General features: G+C 44.9%; 2 protein-coding genes across 6 annotated transcripts in view; both read right to left on the reverse strand.

Annotated features, from left to right (window-relative positions):
- Kpna6 (karyopherin subunit alpha 6) overlaps positions 1-10070 on the reverse strand; it is a 44465-nt gene extending 34395 nt beyond the window's left edge. For 2 of the 4 annotated variants that reach the window (XM_004665276.2, XR_006637150.1), the window contains exon 1: positions 9915-10070. In XM_004665276.2, coding sequence (XP_004665333.2) covers positions 9915-9918 — 4 coding nt within the window. In that variant the 5' untranslated portion in view covers positions 9919-10070. Of the gene's footprint in view, positions 1-9460; positions 9481-9785 lie in introns of those variants that run through there. The other 2 variants (XM_045149228.1, XM_045149229.1) reach the window with 2 other exon arrangements.
- Positions 10071-17154: 7084 nt separating this feature from the next.
- The window catches only part of Tmem39b (transmembrane protein 39B), a 28631-nt gene continuing 23419 nt past the window's right edge, over positions 17155-22366 (reverse strand). The window contains exons 8-9 of one of the 2 annotated variants that reach the window (XM_004665278.2): positions 19491-19611; positions 17155-17517 (exon numbers count right to left, since the gene is read on the reverse strand). In XM_004665278.2, coding sequence (XP_004665335.1) covers positions 17275-17517; positions 19491-19611 — 364 coding nt within the window. In that variant the 3' untranslated portion in view covers positions 17155-17274. The remainder of the gene's footprint in view (positions 17518-19490; positions 19612-22366) is intronic. The other variant, XM_045151142.1, reaches the window with a different exon arrangement.

Consider the following 22366-nt stretch of genomic DNA (forward strand, 5'->3'; position numbering starts at 1 on the left):
ACCAAAATAAATAAATAAAAATTAAATAAATAAAATAAAAACAACAACAAAATTTCCAAATGCATCAGGTGGTCTATGTGTCTAAAGTTTATTTACAGTGGCTGGAGGCACTGGCATGCCCATTTTCGGTATCTATCCTCCCCCTTCTCTCTTTCAAATAATTAAATAGGGGCTAGAGAAATGAGTAAGCGGTTAAGGTGCTTTCATACGAAGCCTAGGGACTCAGGTTCAATCCCCCAGGACCCACATAAGCCAGACGTACAAGATGGAGCATGCATCTAGATAGTATCTCGCTCTAATCCAGGCTGAGTGGGATTTACTATGTAGTCTCAAAGTGGCCTTGAACTCACTCTTCTGTATCACTTCATATGGCTTTTCTTCTTAGAAGATGTAATCAATTATTAAGTAGAACAAAATATTTTCTTTTTCTTTTTTCCTGAGGTAAGGTCTCACTCTAGCCCAGGCTGACCTGGAATTCACTATGTAGCTTCAGGGCAGCTTTGAACTCATGTCGGCTACAGCAACATATTTTCTACAAGAAACCACCCTCAAAATCCTAGTACAGGGCTGGAGCAATGGTTCAGTTGTTAAGGTACTTGCCTGCAAAGCCTAATGACCAGAGAATGGATGCACCAGGGCCTCCAGCCACTGCAAACGAACTCCAGATGCATGTATTTACTTCCTGTGCATCTGACTTACATGGGTCCTAGGGAACAGAACCTGGGTTCTTTGGCTTTGCAGGTAAGCACCTTAATCATAAGTCATTTCTCTAACTCCACAGTATTTCTTTCATTCTCCTCTCTTTCCTCCCATATCACTCTAAGACAGGGTCTCATGCTATAGCCCAGGCTGAATCCTGGAACTAACTATCCTTCACTTTCCATGTCCTGGGATTACAGGCATTTACCATTACACAAGGCTTACTGGGTATGGTGGTGCACGCCTTTAATCCCACCACTAGGGAGGCAGAGGTAGGAGGATCGCCATGAGGTGAGTTTGAGGCCACCCTGAAACTACATAGTGAATTCCAGGTCAGCCTGGGCCAGAGTGAGACCCTCCCTCAAAAACAAAACAAAAAACAAGGCTTGGTACACTCTTATTTTCACAACTTGTCATATGAGGTGTTAGAACTTTCCAACTGTATTATGTCAATAGATTTGGGTTTGGGGGCCGCTAAATCTACAGTGATTTAGGAGGCTCAGACACAACTGATCAAAGTTTGACCTCAGGCCAAGTTATATTGTGTGTTCCAAAACAAACAAAAACTGCTACTAACATTAATTATAAGCATATTGAACAACATAATAGAATTGTGAGCCCAAAGAAGAATATTATATACATCTTCAGCCAGCTAAATGATATTCAACAAGGTATCAAGTCAATTCACTGAGGAAAAAACAGTCTCATGAACAAACAGTGCTAGAGCAAATAAATTTCCAGATGAGAAAAATGAAGCAGAAGCTGGGGATGGAGGCCTACCCCTTTAGTCCCAGCACTTAGGAATGCTGAGGTAGGAGAACTGTCATGAGTTTGAGAAAAGTCTAGGCTACAGAGTTAACTCAGCTCAGCCTATGCAAGTGTGAGACCTTACCTCAAAAACTAAGCAAAAATATCTTGTGGTTGTACTCAAATCTCCACAAGTGTGCCATAACACAAATGCAGGTGTGTACCCATACTCAAATAATTTTTTTTTTGTTCATTGTTTTAAATTTACCTATTTGAGAGCAACAGACACACAGAGAAAGGCAGGGGGGGGGGAGGGGGAGGGAGGATGGGCATGCCAGGGTTTCCAGCCACTGCAAACGAACTCCAGACGCGTGCATCCCCTTGTGCATCTGGCTAACATGGGTCCTGGGGAATCAAGCCTTGAACTAGGGTCCTTAGGCTTCACAGGCAAGCACTTAACCACTAAGCCATCTCTCCAGCCCTCAAATAAAATTTTTTAAAAGCTGGGTATAGTGACGCCCACCTTTAATCCCATTACTTGGGAGGTAGGAGGATCTACACGAGTTCCAGGCTACCCTGAGACTACATAGTAAATTACAGGTCAGTCTAAACTAGAGTGAGACACTACCTCCAGGGGCCGGGGGAGGGGGTGGGGGCAAGGGAGGGGAGAGCCAGGCATGGCAGTGCATGCCTTTAGTCTTAGCACTTGGCAGGCTGCAGTAAGAGGATCACCATGAGTTAGTTCAAGGCCACCCTGAGAATCCATAATGAATTCTGGGTAGCCTGGGCTAGAGCACCTATCTCAAAAAAACAAAACAAAACAAATCAACCAAAAAATAAAAAAGACAAATAGGGCTGGAGAGATGGCTTAGAGGATAAGACGCTTACCTGTGAAGCCTAGGGACCCATGTTTGACTCTCGAGATACTGTGTAATCCAGATGCAGAAAGGTGAGGCAAATGCAAAGTTACACGTGCCCACTAGGTGGCACAAGCATCTGGAGTTCAATCTAAATGGCTGAAGCCCTAGCATACCAATTCTCTATTACTCTCTCTTAAAAAAAAAAAAAAAGTTGAATGCTAAGTTCACACATTACATTAAAAAAATCAATTTCAGCTGGGCATGGTGGTGCATGCCTTTAAACCCAGCACTAGGGAAGCAGAGGTAGGAGGATCGCTGTGAGCAGATAGAAGGGATATATATAACTGCATATTATTTCTTCCTTTTCTAGTTTGCTGCTATTAATTTTAAACAATTTTCTTTCTTGAATTATGTTAAACTGAAGGTCTCTGATGTTCTGCTAGCTAATGTTACACATGTCTCGTGATTATTACCTTTGGTGCTATTAACTATGTTGCGTGAGCTTCCTTTTGAGGATATACTGTGTCCACTCATTTGTGCTGTGAGGTAGCTTCTTACAGTTGCATATAGGAAATCAATTGACAGGTTAAGGAAGAGGCAGTTTAGTTTCTGAATGAGTTCAAGTAGAGAGTAGAGTGCATGCTGCATTAAATTTTTCAACTCTTCCATTAACTTGAACAAATGTCTGTCCACCTCAGATAAGAGACCAAGGACATATCAAAGTAAGGATTCCACCAATTCAACTTGGTGAACCTATGAGTTAATTGGACTGACAAGGCATGAGTTAGGGGTTACTTACAGGAGTATATGTGACACCACGGTCGCTACATCATCACAAAGTCCCACTCCATCATGTCTCAGGGTGGCCTCAAACTCACAGTGCATCTCCTACCTCTACTGCCTGAGTGCCACCTTGCTAGGATTTCAACTTTACATTTTGCATATTGATACCTATTCTTTTTTGGAATATGTGTAAACTAAGTCACTGATCAATAAGCCCTTTCTCTTTTTTCTTTTTATTTATTGAGATGGTATCTTAGTATGTAGTCCAAAATAGCCTTAAACCATCCTCTGCCTACCAAGTGCATGCATCACCATGCCAGGACAGATGAGCCCTTTCTTGTTTTTCTGAGATAGGGTCTCACTCTAGCTCAGGCTGACCTGGAATTTATCTATGTCTTCAGTTAGCTGTCGTAGCAGTCTTAAGATCCGTCCAGAATGCTCTCCAAAGCCTCTAGTCAAGCTGTAAAAGATTTCTCTACTTGGGCTGGAGAGATGACTTAGTGGTTAAGCGCTTGCCTGTGAAGCCTAAGAACCCCGGTTCCAGGCTCAATTCTCCAGAACCCACGTTAGCCAGATGCACAAGGGGGCGCATGCATCTGGAGTTCATTTGCAGTGTCTGGAAGCCCTGGCGCACCCATTCTCTCTCTCCCTCTCTCTATCTGCCTCTTTCTGTCTCTGTCACTCTCAAATAAATAAAAATGAACAAAAAATAAAATAAAAAAGATTTTCTACTAAACTGAGATTAAAAATTAGGATCATTGGGCTGGAGAGATGGCTTAGCAGTTAAGCGCTTGCCTGTGAAGCCTAAGGACCCCAGTTCGAGGCTCAACTTCCCAGAACCCAAGTTAGCCACATGCACAAAGGGGCGCAAACATCTGGAGTTCGTTTGCAGGGGCTGGAGGCCCTGGCATGCCCATTCTCTCTCTCTCTCTCTCTGTCTGTTGCTCTCAAATAAATAAAAATCGATAAAAAAAAATTAGGATTGTTGAGCCAGGCGTGGTAGCCCATGGCCTTTAATCCCAGCATTCAGGAGACAGAGGTAGGAGGATCGCGGTGAGTTTGAGGCCACCCTGAGATTCCATAGTGAATTCCAGGTCAGCCTGGGCTAGAGTGAGACCCTACCTCGAAAAACCAGGAAAAAAAAAAATAGGATTGTTAGAAGCTGGGCATGGGGGTGCACACATTTAATCCCAGTGCTCGGGAGGCAGAGATAGGAGGACCACCATGAGTTTGAGACCACCCTGAGACTGAGTGTGAATTCCAGGTCAGCCTGAGCTAGAGAGGGATTCTACCTTAAAAAAAAAAAAAACAAAAAAGGAGCTGGGCATGGTGGCACACGCCTTTAATCCCAGCAGCCTTTAATCCCAGCACTCGGGAGGCAGAGGTAGGAGGATTGCTGTGAGTTTGAGGCCACCCTGAGACTACAGAGTAAATTCCAGGTCAGCCTGGGGTACAGTGATACCCTGCCTCGGAAAACCAAAAAAAAAAAAAAAAAAAAAAAAAAAAAAAAGGGGGGGAGGGCTGGAGAACTGGCTTAGCAGTTAAGGCACTTGCCTGCAAAGCCAAAGGACCCAGGTTCAACTCTCCAGGACCCATGTAAGCCAGATGCATATGCATCTGAAGTTCGTTTGCAGTGGCTGGAGGACCTGGCCCATCCATTCTCTCTCTTTCTCTCTGTCTGCTTGCCCTCCCCTCAAATAAATAAATATAACAAAATATTAAAAAAAAAAAAAAGAAGCCGGCTGTGGTGGCACATGCCTTTAATTCTAGCACTGGGAGGCAGAGGCAGAAGGATTGCTGTGAGTTTGGGGCCACTCTGAGACTCCATGGTGAATTCCAGGTCAGCCTGGGCTAGAGTGAGACCCTACATCGAAAAACCAAAAGAAAAAAAATCTGGGCATGGTGGTACACCCCTTTAATCCCAGCACTTGGGAGGCAGAGGTAGGAGGATTGCCAAGAGTTCAAGGCAAGCCTGAGACTACATAGTGAATACCACATCAGCCTGAGCTAGCGTGAGACCCTACCTCAAAAAAAAAAATAAGTTCAACATTCTGTGAATAGGGAGAATACAAAGGATTTCCATTGCGAAAGAAGGTAGCTGTGCTGGATTGGCCACCAACAAGCAGACTGAAGTGTGAGGTACTGGGTGAACTAGAATAAGCACAGACGACCTGATTCTTGGTTTCGGCGCTTAATTGTGTAATTTGGGCGTCACTCATTTGTATCTCAATTTTCTTACTCTTACCTTAGTTTACTCAGAGTTACAGTGAAGATTAACTGAGAAAAATACAAAAACGCTACACCGATATAGTAAGACTAGGTTTGGAAATGCTTTCAACTTCTTGTACTTCTCTCAAGAAATAGTACAAAACAGGTCTAACAGCATGAGGCTCTCATGTGGCATGTCAGAACCGCCAAAAGTCAAGACAATGGGAGAAACTTCACTTCTACTGAACAAGTGGGTCAATCTATAATGGAGCCATAAAAAGGATGCTTGTATCCTGGCAGCAGCGTCACAGAACTGGACTGAACAAGGATCACACCGGGAAACAAAGCTGAATTTATAAACTAGGTGGTTTAGTTAAAAGCCACATGGGGAAAATTGTACACATGACCACATTCAAAATTTAGGGTCTCAGTTAAATATGACAAATTGAGGCAGTGAATTAACAAGAATTAATAGTCCTGTTTTCTAACCTAATTCTTTTGAATGTGCATGTAAACATAATGCTCAGACATATGGTTTAGTGGTTAAGGCTCATGCCTATGAAGCCTAAAGACCCAGGTTCAATTCTCCAGGTCCCCTGTAAGCCAGATGATCATGGTGGTACATGCACCTGAAGTTTGTTTGCAGTGGCTAGAAGTCATAGCATGCCCATTCTCACTCTCTTTCTCTTCCTCTCTCTGTCTCTAACAAATTAATAAATGAAAATAAAATCTTTAAAAAATTCTAACTATAGGGCTGGAGAGATGGCTTAGCGGTTAAGCGCTTGCCTGTGAAGCCTAAGGACCCCGGTTCGAGGCTCGGTTCCCCGGGTGCCATGTTAGCAGATGCACAAGGGGGCGCATGCATCTGGAGTTCGTTTGCAGAGGCTGGAAGCCCTGGCGCGCCCATTCTCTCTCTCCCTCTATCTGTCTTTCTCTGTGTCTGTCGCTCTCAAATAAATAAAATTAAAAAAAAAAATTCTAACTATAGTCTGTGGAATGTGTAGAATCTGGTGGCTCTGTTCTTCCTAGGGGATATAGTATTGCTACTAAACTGTACTTTAAAGAGAGAGCCCAGGTGGGCGTGGTGGCGCATGCCTTTAATCCCAGCACTCAGGAGGCAGAGGTAGGAAGATCACCATGAGTTCAAGGCCACCCTGAGACTACAGATGCACAAGATAGTGCATGCAGCTGGCATTTGTTTGCAATAGCTAAAGGCCCTGGCATGCACATATATATTCTCTCTCTCCCCCTGATAAATAAATCAAATTTGAAACCTTGTGTGGTGGTGCTTGCCTTTAATCCCAGCACTCAGGAGGCATAGGTAGGAGGATCACTGAGTCCAAGGCCAGCCTGAGATGAAAGTAAGTTCCAGATCAGCCTGGGCTATAGTGAGATCCTACATCAAAAAGAAAAAAAAGAGCCGGGCGTGGTGGCACACGCCTTTAATCCCAGCACTCGGGAGGCAGAGGTAGGAGGATCTCCGTGAGTTTGAGGCCACCCTGAGACTACATAGTGAATTCCAGGTCAGCCTGAGCCAGAGTGAGACCTTACCTTGAAAAACCAAAAAAAAAGTACATTTGAGGGTTGGTTTTAATATCTAATGATCTCTGGATTCTTCTGTCTTTTTCTCCATCCCTATTGCTATTGCTCTAATTTAGGGGTTAATAATCTCTTCAGGGCTGGAGAGATGGCTTAGAAGTCAAGGCACTTGCCTGCAAAGCCTAAGGACCAAGGTTCCATTCCCCAGAACCCATGTAAGCTAGATGCACATGGTGGTGCCACGCATCTAGGGTTCATTTGCAGTGGCTGGAGGCCCTGGTGCGCACATTCTCTCCCTCCCTTTCTCTCATAAATAATAACAAAAATTAAAAAAACTCTGCCATGGACATTATAAGAGTTTCATCCACTTGCCTCTTGCTCTTTATACCCAAATTAACTTCTTTCTTACCTTCTTTCATCCTTTCTTTTTTTCCCTTCCTTTCTTTCTTGGCAGGGCCTCACTCTAACCAAGGCTGACCTAGAACTCACCCTCAGGCTGTAGCCTGGGCTAGAGTGAGACCATACCTTTAAAAAAATTATATATGGGGCTGGAGAGATGGGTTAGTGGTTAAGGTGCTTGCCTGCGAAGCCTAAAGACCCAGGATCAATTCCCCAGAATCCACGTAAACCAGATGCACAATATGGCGCATACCTCTGGAGCTCATCTGCAGTAGCTAGAAGCTCTGGCATGGCCATCTCTCTCTTTCTTTCTACCAAATAAATAAATGAAATACCAAAACAAAATGAAAACATAATATAGAGTCTGGAGTCAGGAGGGAGGGTGAAGTAGGAGGATCACTTTGAATTGGAGGCCACCCTGGGCTAAAGCAAGGCCCTCCCTCAGGAAACAAGAACCGAATATATATATTTTATATAAAAAAATACAACTCTAACACCTTTAGAGGCATATACACAGTAAAATGTGGGAAAAATCTCACTCCTGGTTTGGCTGTTTATCATCTATGCTATCTTCTCTGAGATTGTTTTCCTATCTGTCAAAACAAAGTTCACTGAGCCAGGCATGGCATGAGCCTTTAATCCCAGCACTTGGGAGGCAGCGGTAAGAGGATCATGGTGAGTTCAAGGCCACCCTGAGACTACATAGTGAATTCCAGGTGAGCCTGAGTTAGAGTGAGATCCTACCTCGAAAAAGCAAAAAAAATAATAAATAAAATAAAGTTCACTGAATTTAGGAAATATTAGTTACCTCCTTTTTGGGGCATCTCCTTATCTCCCAACATAGGCTTATCAATCCTATTTACAGAGCATTCTGGAAGGACCCATCCTCTTTAGTAAAGTGGTGAGTATCACCACCTGTTAGTACCGGAGGAAAGGAACTGAAGTTACTGGAGGTGAAAAAGATTGTCATAAACTGGGCACAAGCCTTTAATCCCAGCACTAGAGAGGCTGAGGTAGGAGGAAGGATGTGAGTTCAAGGCCACCATGAGACTAGAGTGAAATCCAGAGCAGCTTGGGCTGGAGCAAAAAAAAAAAAAAAAAAAAAGAATGTCTTGGTGTTACAGAAGCCTCATTAGGCTACAAACACTGCATTATCTTATTTATACTCCAAAAACCTTGATAACACTGAAGCTCAGAAATGGAGGGAAATATTGACTGTGCAACACGCTTTCTGTATGTATTGTAATCTGTCAATCAAGTGGCTTCTCTGGTTGAGCGTGAGAAAGTGGCAGGCTCGATTTTAATAGCAGATCTGATTCTAAAGTCATTGACAGTCAGCTCAAGGGAATAATTTATTTCCTCAGGGTCAGAGATCATACAAAAGGTTTAAAATTGCATTTAGGTGCCACTCCCACAACAGGTGAGGTCAACAATTCACTTGGAAGGAACCTTTTCAGGTCATTTAGTAAAGAATTCAAACTGAGGGGCTAGGGAGATGGCTCAACACTTAAAGGGACTTGCTTGCAAAAGTCTGTCAGCCTGGGTTCAATTCTCAGACAGTAAGAAGAGACCTTGGTGGGCCCACACACACATGCAAATAATTTTTTTTTTTAAGAATTCAAACTGGGTCTCCAACAAAACACACCTTGCAGCCTAACCACTAGAGGGCCAGGCACTAAAAAGCTGCATGCTGGAGCCCAAGAGTGATCATCCTAGTTCAGTTACTAACTGTATGACCTTGGGTAAATTACTTTACCACTCTAAGCCTCAGTTTTCCCATCTGTAAAAAAGGAATAACACCAGCACCTATCCCATTAGACTGTAAATTAGATAAATTATACTTGTAAAGCAGTCAGAACAACGCCTGCGTACAGATGCGCAAACTTAACAGCTTTTAGAGATGCAGAGAAATTACCAACGCCGAATTTGTCTCTAAATTCAAAGACTTCACCATCGTTATGTATTCTCATGGGCAAAGGCCTTGGCTATCCGGAGTCTTCTCAAAAAGATCAACAGGTCTCTCCTTTTCTCTTAACCAGCGCTGGCTCAGAAACCTCAAGTTTCTTGACCTGTCCATGCGCAGGTCTCAGCCTCCGTCTTTCTAACCCTGTGGGGAGCTGTCACTGAAGTCCAACCGAGCCACCCCGTTTCCGCCCCGCCTCGGGATGTTCTCCGGGCCTTCAGAGCCGCCCAGGCTGCCCTCGACCTGGCTTGTCCCTAGTTACCGGTCCGGGGCTGGCTTTACGTGGCGCCCTTCGTCGCACGAGGACTCTTCCTTGCCGCACGGCGTACGTGGGCCAGCTACTCCCCGGGAGAAAGGAGGAGGCTCCCTCCCTCGGCGGCGTCCAGGCCTGCCGCCCGGAGCCCCAGAGCCCGCGCGGGGCGGGGGGTACGGGCTCCTTCCTAACCTCAGGACGGCGCGAGCTCCGGCTCGAGGCCACCACGTGGGGGCCTCAGGTGTGCCAAGGTGTCCCCGGAAACAAGCCCGCAGGTCTACTCCCCGCGCGGCCCTACTCCGGTCCCCAAACTGGCCTGACGTGCGCTCCCGACCTGGTTTCTCTCTCCGGGCCTCGCTGAGAACGTCAGACCTCCTCTTCAGACCGCAGACAGGCTTTCTCCAGGCCCTACGCCTCGACACCTCAGCCTGAGCACCCAAGCTGCCCCGGACGCTTTACTCACCCATCGCGGCTCCGCTCGCTCACACTTGGCGGCGGCCACAGCGATAGCTTCAGCGGCAGCTTCAGCAGACAATATGGCGGACCTACGGGACGGCAACCCGAAGGGGACATAACACTCTACTCCGTACGAAACGCGCACTGGCCCGTCACCGCCCCTTCCTCTTCGAGATGACGCCAAAGGCTCGCGTTTAAAGAGAACGCCACCAACTAGAGGTGGGGAGTAGAGAAGGGGGATATGAAAGATGTGGCTGGAGGGAGAGTAGAAGGGATATGTTCTTAAGAAAGTTAAGCTGTCAGATTCTTAGCTGTTTCTGGCGCCCAGCCTGGTAGTACGCCTTTTTTCTTATGAGGCTAAATTCCTCAGATTTTTTTTTTTTTTTTCTCCCAGAACCTTATCTCTTTCTTTCATATCCTAAATGAATAAGAAATCATTTAGAGGAGCTTTAAAGATGGCTTAGCGGTTAAGGCGTTTGCCTGCAAAGCCAAAGAATCCAGGTTTTACTCTCTAAGAACCATGTAAGCCAGATGCATAAGGTGGCGCATGCATCTGGAGTTCGTTTGCAGTAGCTGGAGGCCCTGGATCACTCTTTCTTTCTCTATCTCTCATATAAATAAATAAATAAAATACTTTAAAAAATCATTTAGAGAGGGGGAAGTGATTTGCTTAAGATTATAGAAATAAGAGAAAATGGGCTGGAGAGATGGCTTAGTGGTTAAGCGCTTGCCTGAAGGCTCCATTCCCTAGGACCCACGTTAGCCAGATGCACAAGAAGGCGCATGCATCTGAAGTTCATTTGCTTTTTTTTTTTTTTCTTTTTTTTTGTTGTTGTTGTTTTTTGGTTTTTCGAGGTAGGGTCTCACTCTAGCCCAGGCTGACCTGGAATTCACTATGGAATCTCAGGGTGGCCTCGAACTCATGGCAATCCTCCTACCTCTGCCTCCCGACTGCTGGGATTAAAGGCGTGCGCCACCACGCCCTGCTTGAAGTTCATCTGCAATGGCTAGAGGCCCTGGTGCTCTCATTCTCTCTCTCTCTCTCCCTCTTTTTCAAATAAATAAAAATAAAATATATATTTTTTAAAGTGTGAGCCACCACACCTGTTTGTAAACTCCCTTTTTAGTGATGAGGAAATTGAGGCTGAATGTTCACCTGTCTTTTTGAATCAAGGAATTTGTAGCTGATACCTATTGAGCCTCTCTTTTCTTTTTAATTTTTGTTTATTTTTATTTATCTGAGAGCGACAGACAGAGAAAGAGACACAGACAGAGAGAGAGAATGGGTGTGGCAGGGCCTCCAGCCACTGTAAACGAACTCCAGATGCATGCGCCACCTTAAGCAAATCACTTCCCCCTCTCTAAATGATTTAAGTATGTTTTAAGTCTTTTTTTGTTTTTTTTAAGTTTTTTTTTTTTTTTTTTTTAGCCAGGCAAGGTGGCGCACACCTTTAATCCTAGCATTTGGGAGTCAGAGGTAGTAGCATTGTTATGAGTTTGAGGCCACCCTGAGACTACACAGTGAATTCCAGTCAGCCTAGGCTAGAGTGAAACCCTACCTCGAAAAAAAAAGGATCTTTTTTAATTTAATTTGTTTGAGAGGCAGAGAGAATGGGCATGCCAGGACCTCTAGCCACTGCAAATGAACTCGTGCATCTGGCTTTACGTGGGTACTGGGGACTCAAACTTGGGTTCTTTGGCTTTGCAGGCAAGTGCCTTAATTGCTAAGCCATTTCTCCAGCCCAAGACCTCTCTTTTTGCATAATAACATGCCAATTGCCAGCCGTCACCTGAACACACAGACCAGTAGTCCCAAAATGACCTGATAAGGGCTGAAGAGATTGCTCAGTGGTTACAAGCATTTCCTGTACAAGCATGAGGGCCTGAAAGACTTATTTTTTGCTCTCTTTCTTTTTTTTTTTCCTAGGTAGCATCTCATGCTAGCTCATGCTGACCTGGAATTCACTATGTAGTTTCAGAGCAGCCTCAAACTCACAGTGATCCTCCTATCTCTGCCTCCCAAGTGTTGAGAAACCTTTTGAGTTAGATCTCCAGGAGCCACATAAATTTCTAGGAGTGGGGCTGGAGAGATGGCTTAGCGGTTAAGCGCTTGCCTGTGAAGCCTAAGGGCCCTGGTTCAAGGCTCGATTCCCCAAGACCCATGTTAGCCAGATGCACAAGCGGGTGCACGCATCTGGAGTTCATTTGCAGTGGCTGGAGGCCCTGGCATGCCCACTCTCCTTTCTCTCTGTCTGTCGCTCTCAAATAAATAAGTAAAAATAAAACAAACAAACAAAAATCTAGGAGTGGCCACTTGTGTCTATAACCCTAGTCCTGTAGTGGAGCAGAGACCCAATAATTGCTGGGGTTTGCACAAAATCAGCAAACTCTGGGATCAATAAGAGAACCTGGCTCAAATAGGAATGTTTGGAAGAAACTGAACCACACCTTTACCCCAGCACTCAAGATGCGGAGGTAAGAGGATCTATGTGAGTTTGAGGACAGCCTAGACTGGAACTACAGAGTTCCAGTTCAACCTGGGGCTTAGTGAGGCCTTACCTCAAAAAAAAAGCTGGACATGGTAGCACACGCCTTTAATCCCAGCACTTGGGAGGCAGAGGTAAGAGGATCACCAAGAGTTCAAGGCCACCCTGAGTTTACATAGTGAATTCCAGGTGGCCCTAAGCTATTATGAGACCCTATCTGGGAAAACAAAAAACAATAAACAAAACAGAAAGATTGAAATAGAGTGAGCTGGACTCCAACATTTGCCTAAGGCCACTGCAGGCAAGTGCACCTTGCCACAGGCGAAAGAAAGCATGGGAATATACACATGCATATACCTCACACAAGGAAAAAGCAAAACAAAGAAACACCTTTGCATACCTATTAAAACAACTGGAAGGAAAAAAATTGAAAACAGAAAGAGAGCCTATCATTACAAACTAACAACTCTTCTTATGTGTCTGGCCCATTAAGGGAAACTCAAATCAAATTCTATGACTAGCTGGACATGTTGGTGCAATCCTTTAATTTCAATACTCAGGAAACAGAGGTAGGAGGATCACTGAGAATTCCAGGCCACCCTGAGACTACATAGTAATTTCCAGGTCAGCCTAGGCTAGAGTGAGACCTTACCTCTAAAAACTAAAAACATAAACAATATAAAAAGAGAGCCAGGCATGGTGGTGCATGTCTTTAATCCCAGCACTCAGTAGGCAGAGGTAGGAGGATCACCGTGAGTTCAAGGCCACCCGAAGACTACATAGTGAATTCCAGGTCAGCCTGGAATAGAGTGAAACCCTACCTTGAAAAAGAAAGAGAGAGAGAGAGAGAGATGGAGAGAGAAGGGGGGAGGGAAAGGGAGAACCTCGGCTGGAGAGATGGCTCAGCAGTTAAAGCTCTTGACTGAAAAACCTAACAACAGAAGTTCGATTCCCCAATACTCATGTAATGCCAAATGCACAAAGTGGTTTATGAATCTGGTGTGTTCATTTGCAGTGGCTAGAGGACCTGGCACACCCCCTCTTCTTACCAATAAATAAAAATATTGTTGGGGGAAGGGAAGATATTACCATGGGAGGTTTTATGTTTTTGTTTTTTTTTTTTTTGGTTTTTTGAGGTAGGGTCTCTAGCTTAGGCTGACCTGGAATTCACTATGTACTCTCAGGTTGGCTTCGAACTCACAGCGATCCTCCTACCTCTGCCTCCCAAATGCTGGGATAAAAAGCAAGCGCCAAAATAATAGTAAATAAAATTGATGATGCAGTGAAAAAAAAAAAAAAAGCGTGCGCCACCACACCTGGCCTACCATGGGATGTTTTTTATAATCATGGAAGTTGTTAATAAAAATCTGAAAAAAATATAAAAGTCTATTTAAAAAAATCGTTAAAAGGCCCAAGCATGGGCTGGAGAGATGGCTTAGCGGTTAAGCGCTTGCCTGTGAAGCCTAAGGACCCCAGTTTGAGGCTCGATTCCCCAGGAGCCACGTTAGCCAGATGCACAAGGGGGTGCACACATCTGGAGTTGGTTTGTAGTAGCTGGAGGCCCTGGAGTGCCCATTCTCTCTCTGTGTGTCTCTTTCTGTGTTGCTCTCAAATTAAAAAGAAAAACTTTAAAAAAATAAAAGGTCCAAGCATGGTGGCACACACCTTTAATCCCAGCACTCAGGAGGCAGAGGAAGGAGGATCACAGTGAGTTCGAGGCCACCAAGACTACATAGTGAATTTCAGGTCAGCCTACTCCCCTCAAAAAAAAAAAAAAAAGTTAAAAAAAAATAACAGGGACTTTGGTGTCATTCCTTTGCCTAGCAACTTCCCACTGCCTGCTCTTAGTGATGCCCAGACATTCCCAATATGGCAGACAAGCTGGTCCTTACCAGCTTTTTGGGCCACTTCCCACCAGAGAATACAGGCTCCAACCATGTTTGAGGAACCACTTTTTCCTCAAACAGGATCCTATCTTCTCTTGTGTTTTTGTATATGCTGTTCCCTCTGATTGGAATCTAGTTCTATCCCTAACCTTCCTTAACCAAGCAACAAACTGCTTACTTTCAAAATCAATTTAGATTGTCTTTCCAGTCAGGGTATCTATTCTTTCTGCTCCTAAATTGTTCTGTTTTTCTTAGACCTTTCTATTCTTTTAGACAGAGAGGATAAAGAATTGGTGTGCCAGGGCCTCAACGACTGCAATCAAACTCTGATGCTTGTGCCACCTAGTGGGCATATGCAACCTTGCGCTTGGCTCCCTCACGTTTGCACACCTGGCTAATGTGGGATCTAGAGTAGAACATGGCTTTGGAGGCAAGTACCTAATCCACTAAGCCATGTCTCCAGCCCAGACCTTCCTATTCTTGATTTGCTCCCAAGATGTGTCTCTCTTTCCCTAACTGTAGCTCTTCTTGAAGTCTCAGAGAACTACAGCCTATGTCTGCAGGAGCCAGGCGACTCTCCAAACAACTGTTTCCATTCTAGCACTTGGAGTACTCGCACTAGCTAGCCTAAAGATAGCTCCCTCCTTCTAGCCTCTGTAGATCTTTCTACAGATAGTACCTCTTTATTTTCCTTACCTTATTCTTCCTTATTCTTTTTTTTTTTTTAAAGTCAAAGAAAGACCCTTTTATTTATTTATTTATTTGAGAGCAACAGACACAGAGAGAAAGAGAGATAGAGGGAGAGAGAGAGAATGGGTGCGCCAGGGCTTCCAGCCTCTGCAAACGAACTCCAGACGCGTGTGCCCCCTTGTGCATCTGGCTAACGTGGGACCTGGGGAACCGAGCCTCAAACCGGGGTCCTTAGGCTTCACAGGCAAGTGCTTAACCACTAAGCCATCTCTCCAGCCCAACTTATTCTTCCTTATTCTTGTAGGAGCAATGTTCCACTTACCCTCTCCCAAGACACCTAGGTATTCCAAACCCGTGTGCTATCCTCTTTTTTCCCACTAGAATGCTTTCCTCCTCTTGCCCACTTATGAAGTGATTAGTACAAATCAGACTATTCCAGATTATTGATTTATTTTAGAGGTAGGGTCTTGTTGCAGACCAGGCTGACCTGGAATTTACTATGTAGTCTCAGTAGCAATCCTATGCCTGCCTCTCGAGTGCTGGGATTGAAGGCGTATACCACCATGCTGGGCTGATTTGTTCGGTTTTTATACTTTTTTTTTTCTGTGTGGTGCAAGGAATCGAGCCCAGGCTCCTAGTCTTGTGCTGCAAATGCTTTTATGTACTGGCCATTTTTGTAGTCCCAGTTCAGACTATTTCTTGTGCCAAGGTAAGCAGAGAGCATCCACATTCTCTTCTATGTGTGGCTTATTTTTTTTTACATTTAATTTTTATTTCAGAGAAAGAAAGGTGGGGGGGGAGAGGAAGGGAGGGAGAATGGGTATACCAGGGCTTCTAGCCACTGCAAACCAACATGCACTACCTTGTACATCTGGCTTACATGGGTCCTCTGCCTCCCAAGTGCTGGGATTAAAGGAGTGAGCCACCACACCTAGAACCCCTGTGCAGCTCCATAATGTTCCCAATGCATTGTTGCTTGCTTCTGCGCTCTGGCACTGGCACATTATCTGACACAGAGAGCAGGGCGGTGGTGACACATGCTGTGAGAAGAAAGACATCATAATCTTCTAGGACAGGAGGAGAGTGTCCTCTTTGTGTGTGCGTGTGTGTGTTTGTTTTTTGAGGTAGGGTCTCTCTCTAGCCCAGGCTGACCTGGAATTCACTATGTAGTCTCAGGGTGGCCTTGAACTCATAGCAATCCTACCTCTGCCTCCCAAGTGCTGGGATTAAAGGTGTGTGCCACCATGCCTGGCTGTGAGAATGTCCTCTTTTAGAGGATTTTTTTTTCTTTTTGAGGTAGGGTCCCTCTCTCTCTCTCTCTCTCTCTCTCTCTGGCTCAGGCTGACCTGGAATTTACTATGTAGTCTTAGGCTGGCTTCAAATTCATGGTGATCCTCCTACATCTACCTCCCAAATGCAGGGATTAAAGGCCTGTGCCACCATGCCTGGCCATCAGAAGATGTTAAAAAAAATTATATATATATATATATATATATATATATATATAATTTATTTGTTTATTTGGGAGGGAGTAAGTGAGAAAGAGGCAGAGACAGAGAGGGAGAGGCAGAGAATGGGCATGCTAAGGCCTCTAGCCACTGCAAATAAACTCCATACACATGCACCACCTAATGCATCTGGCTTGTATGAGTACTGGGGAACTGAACCTGGATCCTTAGGCTTCAAAGGTAAGTGCTTTAACTGCTAAGCCATTTCACCAGTCCCACAGGACTTTTATTAACGCACAGCTCTACCATGTTGTAGCTGTGCTACTATAGGCAAGTCACCAGAATTTCTTTAAGAATTTCTTTAAGTTCCAGTTCATCAGAAGGAGTGACAAAACACTTTTTCCTCTGGTTGTCAAAGCTAAGATGACAAGGCCTGAAGTACACACAGCAATGTCTGGTACACAAGGAGTGTTCGGTTAGCAGCAGCATCCACAGCTACCATGGCCTCTGGTGTCTTATTTCCTGTTCAATGGAGATGGCAGAACCCACAGAAGCCATATGAGGAGCTTGCAGCCCAGAATCTCACACTTCTATCTGCCTGACAGGCAAGAACAAGAGAAAGAACCACAGGACACCAGCTTGTTGGGAGTATAAAAATAAGATTTTTTTTTCCTCTTATAACATCAATTATCAAAGAAAGAAATAGTACGTAACAAAAATACAAAGCTCTGGTGGAATTTTTTGTCTTTTTTTTTTTTTCTTTTTTGCCCATTCCCCCCAACCCTCCCCAACAGCCCCTGGCCAGGAGGCCCCTGGGTGAAGCCTGGATGCTGCTGTCCCTGGGATTACCCTGGGGCTCAGGAGAACCGGTGGTCCAGGTCTCTCTGGGGACTGGCTGAGTATGAGTAGGCTTTGCCCAGTACGAGGCGATCTCGCAGCAGCTTGAAGAAGGCATAGTAGTTACTGAAGAGGATGAGGGCAAGTGAGATGGTCTGGTGCCACTTTTCAGAGGACATTAAGGAGTACAGCTGGTAGACAATGACAGCGCCCTCCAGCAGCAGGAGGATGTTGAGGATCCTCAGGGGCTTGCTGAAAAAGAACTACCAGGAAAAGGTAGGCATGGACCAGAAGTATGTTCCAGAAATCTGCTTCTTGGGTGGGGTAGGAGATTGTCTTAGTGGGCAGTGAAGGGGACATACTCTTGCTCTTGGGGCTCCATGCATACTTGGGTGGGGAGGAAAACTTGGTAGGGGTGAGCATCAACTCTGCTATCTCATCTGCCTTTGCTTGTGTTCTCCTGACAGGGGTGCTATTTCCACACAAGCTGTTTAAGATAGTTCTGCCTTCTCCAGAAAGCCCTTCTTTTGTTTGGTTTTAAGAGGTAGGGTTTCATTCTAGTCCAAGCTGACCTGGAATTCACTATGTCATCTCAGGGTAGCCTTGAACTCACTGCTACCCTCCTACCTCTGTCTCACAAGTGCTGGGATTAAAGGCATGTGCCATCACATCTGACTTTTTTTTTTGAGATAAGAGTTTCACTCTAGTCCAGGCTGACCTGGAATTCACTATGTATTCTCAGGGTGGCCTTGACTAACTCATGGTGATCCTCCTACCTCTGCCAAAATTAAAGATTTAAGTAAATTAAAGGATTAAAGGCATGAGCTGTTTTTCTTTTACAAGATGGGGTTTGTTTTCCAAGATGGGAAGAAAGCCCTTCTTGAGAGGGCTTGCTCACTATTTCAAACTCTTTTCTGACCCCAAATCAACTTTTTATGTGTCAACCTCTGGAGTATTGTTGTGCCTAAAGAAAACAGAATCTCATTTTGTTTGTTTTTTGAAGTGCTGAGATTTGAACCCAGGTACAAGGCTATATACCCAGCAAAAATCTTATGTCATCACTATGGAAAGCTATTTAATTATTTGAGTTGCTAGGTATCAAAAGTATGGGAAATTATTATAGACCTGATAGGCTGAAAACACCTACCTCCTGTGTAGCATCTCTACTTAAGCTGGAAGCTTCTAGAAGACATGGCAGCACCTTCCTCTAACAGGTATTTCAGAGGAGGCATGTAGAACTCAAAAAAAAAATTTTTGTACTAAGTTCAAAACCATGCTCAACAGCTAGGGAGATGGCTCAGCAGTTCCAGGCACTTGCTTAGAAAAGAACACTCAGTGTATCTAGGGAGCTCAGTCTGAAGGGCCAAAGACTCTGTGCCTGAAGAATGGTAACAGGATGAGAGGAAAGATTACAGGAAACGGAGTTCATAAGAACAGGGTGCCAGGCTTAGCTCTGGACTGACGGGCTACAAGTGTCAGCAGAATCCCTTCGTTCTCTGAGCCTTATACTTCTAACTGCTAAATGAAGCTAACAGCTCAAACCAATGACTTTTTTTTTTTTTTTTTTGAGGTAGGGTCTCACTCTGGCCCAGGCTGACCTGGAATTAGTTATGTAGTCTCAGGGTAGCCTCAAACTCACAGCGATCCTCCTACCTCTGCCTTCCAAGTGCTGGGATTAAAGGCGTGCGCCACCACGCCCGGCTCCAATGACTTTTTTCTTTATCCTTGAACTCACTGCGCTCCTCCTTCCTCTGCCTCCCAAGTGCTGGGGCTAAAGGTGTGTGCCACCTCGGCCGGCTGATTACCTCTTTTCCACATGAGCTATTTGCATCAATTCTCAAGTTTTCCAGTAAGGCACCTTGAATAACCTCAACTCTCTAAGCCAATTTCAGTATCTGAAAACAGGGATAGGTCTGGCAAATCTCTCACACACAAGTTCTGGGCAAGACTGATGGGAGCATGCACCAGAAATGTGTCCTACAATGGCTGGCATGCAGCACGGGATGATCAATGTTGTCTTCACTATCAAAAACCCCTTCCTTCACTGTATGTTCTCCTGCTCTGCCCAATGTTCTGAAGGATCTGCTAGCAAATAAGCTGGATGTGTCTTCCTTTGGGTTAGGGAAATACTGAAAGCAGCTTTCTTATAGTGCCATCATCTTCCTCCCTTCTGAATGTATCCACTCCCAGCCCTCTGTATCAGGTCCCACCCTCCTTCCCAGGGAAAGAGACTCACATGGAAACGGAAGTGGGAGACATCGGAGGGGATGGCCACGTTGTAGTGGCCCACTGCTTTGTAGACATTCTTGCTGTGCTTCACCAGCACACCCTGTGGCCACATGCATTCTTCAGTCCACCTGGAGGCATAGTCCAAGAGTATCTTTTATCCTCAGCTCACACATGAAAATGGGCATTAAAAAACTGAGCAGAAGGTGAACACTAGGGCTCTACTCCCATTTTTATCACTCAGACAGAATGACTTTTCTGTGTCACAGCTGCCTCCTCTGTAAAATGGGACAAGAACCACTGCACTGGGAACCATGGGGCTGAGGGATTATTAGGAAAAGTCTTTTCCCACTCTAGGTAAATTTGTTTCACCTGGTCTCAACTTTAACCTCCAATGGGTCCATCACACAGCTACCTGGGTTGTATCCATAAGATATAATGAGGCTGACCACACTTTCCTTAAAAACGTACTGAAGGCCTCCTGGATTTGACATGACTTCTTGAGGTCCTTGGCTTTCATTGCCTCTCACTGTAATGTTTACATCTCTGCATAAATTGCCCCTCCAAATAAAATTCTGACAAGCTCTTCATCATCTTTGAAAAACCTAGGATCCTCCAGAAAGCCTTCCTCAAATTCTGGAGAACTCAGAATCATTTTATTGTTCCTTGAACCTCCTGCTACCTGTCCGCATTCCCCAATGTTTGCCATTTATTTGTTTCCCTGTCTGTACCCCTCCTTTAGGAAGGGGGCAGTGTCTAATTCATGCCTGTGTTCCAGCATACCACAAAGCTTGGCACTGAGATGCTGAATGAGACCAGTAAGTTTTTTTCCAATGTCCTGTGCGATTCCCAGGGACCTCAATCGTCCTGAGCTACAGACTGAGAACTGTAGCCTATAAGCAGCTCCCTTCTAACTTATACTCCTGTCTCATTAATTTACTCACCTAAAAAGTACTTCATTTGCAGTGGCTAGAGGCCCTAGTGTGCCCATTTTTTCCTCTATCTGCCTCTCTTTCTCAAACAAATAAATGAAGAAAAAGAAAAAACTAGGGGCTGGAGAGATGGCTAAGTGGTTAAGACGTTTGCCTGCAAAGCCAAAGAGTATGGGTTTGATTCTCCAGGACCCACGTAAGCCAGATGCATAAGGGGGCGCATGTATCTGGTGCTCATTTACAGTGGCTGGAGGCCCTGGGGCAAGCAAACAAACAAAAACTAGTTATGGAGCTGGGGAGATGGCTCAGCAGGAAAGAGTGATTGCTGTGTAAGCACGAGAGTCTGAGACTATCTGAGTTTGATTCCGCAGCACCCACATAAGCATCTGGGCATACCCACACGTTTATAACCCCAGTCTTGCAGGTGAAGAGGGCAGAGAACTGAGAATCACTGCGGCTTGCTGACAGGGCTGGGGGCAGGGAAGGGGCACTAAGAAAACAGCAGGTCTGGGTTGAGTGAGAGACTTCCTCTACAGGAAACAGGTATATGAGTGAAAAGAGAAAGACATCCTATATTCTCCTCTGGGCTCCACAAAGGCACACATAGTACTTGTGTACCTACACCCCACCCACATATGCATACTGTACCCAAGACATCACATACCACACTACATGTGCTTTTCACACACACACACACACACACACACACACACACACACGCAAAAAACTGATTATGCCATGTACAATGCTGAATGAAAGTAGCTGAACACAAGAGAATCTACTTATGATTTCACTTATATGAAGCTGTAACATAGGGAAAACTAACTTATGGAGAAAGAAAGGTTGTGATTTGTGGAGAGCAGTGTCACTGGGAATGACCATGAGAATATATTTTTTTAAATTTTTATTTGCAAGCAGAGAGAGAGAGAGAGAGAGAGAGAGAGAGAGAGAGGGAGAGGGAGAGGGAGAGGGAGAGAGGGCACGAGCAAGTGAGAGCAAGCAGACAGACAGAAAGAATGGGCGTGCCAGGGCCTCTAGCCACTGCAAAAGAACTCTAGATGCATGTGCCACATTGTGCACATGGCTTTATGTGGGTATTGGGGAACTGAACCCAGGTCATTTAGGCTTTCCAGACAAGCACGTTAACTGCTAAACAATCTCTCCAGCCCTAAATTTATTTTTTATTTATTATTATTTTGTTTTTTCGAGCTAGGGTCTCACTCTAGCCCAGGCTGACCTGGAATTCACTACATAGTTTCAGGGTGGCCTCAAACTCATGGTGATCCTCCTACCCTCTGCCTCCCGAGTGCTGGTATTAAAGGTGTGTGCCACCACGCCTGGCTTTTTATTTTATAATTTGTTTGTCTATGAGAAGTTTTTGTTGTTGTTTTTTTGAGGTAGGGTCTCACTCTAGCCCAGGCTGACCTGGAATTCACTATGTAGTCTCAGGTTGGTCTCAAACTCACATTGATCCTCCTACCTCTGCCTCCTGAGTGCTGGAATTAAAGGTGTGCACCATTCAGCTGGCTGGCACATGCCTTTAATCCTAGCACTGAGGAGCCTAAGGTAGTAGGATGGCTATGCGATCAAGGCCAGCTGTGGAGACATAGTAAGTTCCAGGGCTAGAGTGAGAGAGATGGCTTAGTAGTTAAGGCGTTGGCCTAACAAAGCCAAAGGACTCAGATTCGATTCCCCAGGACCCATGTAAGCCAGATGCACAAGGTGGTATATGCGTCTAGAGCTCATTTACAGTGGTGAGAGGCCCTGGAGTACCCGTTCTCTCTGTCTGCCTCTCTCTCTCTCTCAAATAAATAAAATAAAATAAAAGAAAGAAAGAAAGAAAAACACCAGTGTACCCATCATAAGCCAAGAAAGGAGACAACTGGGTGAGTGCTATACAGACCTCCAGGAGCTTTTAGTCCTGGAATGACAGGAAACTAAGCAAAGAGCAGAA

This window comes from Jaculus jaculus, chromosome 5, assembly GCF_020740685.1.
Source record: "Jaculus jaculus isolate mJacJac1 chromosome 5, mJacJac1.mat.Y.cur, whole genome shotgun sequence".
Lineage (NCBI taxonomy): Eukaryota > Metazoa > Chordata > Mammalia > Rodentia > Dipodidae > Jaculus > Jaculus jaculus.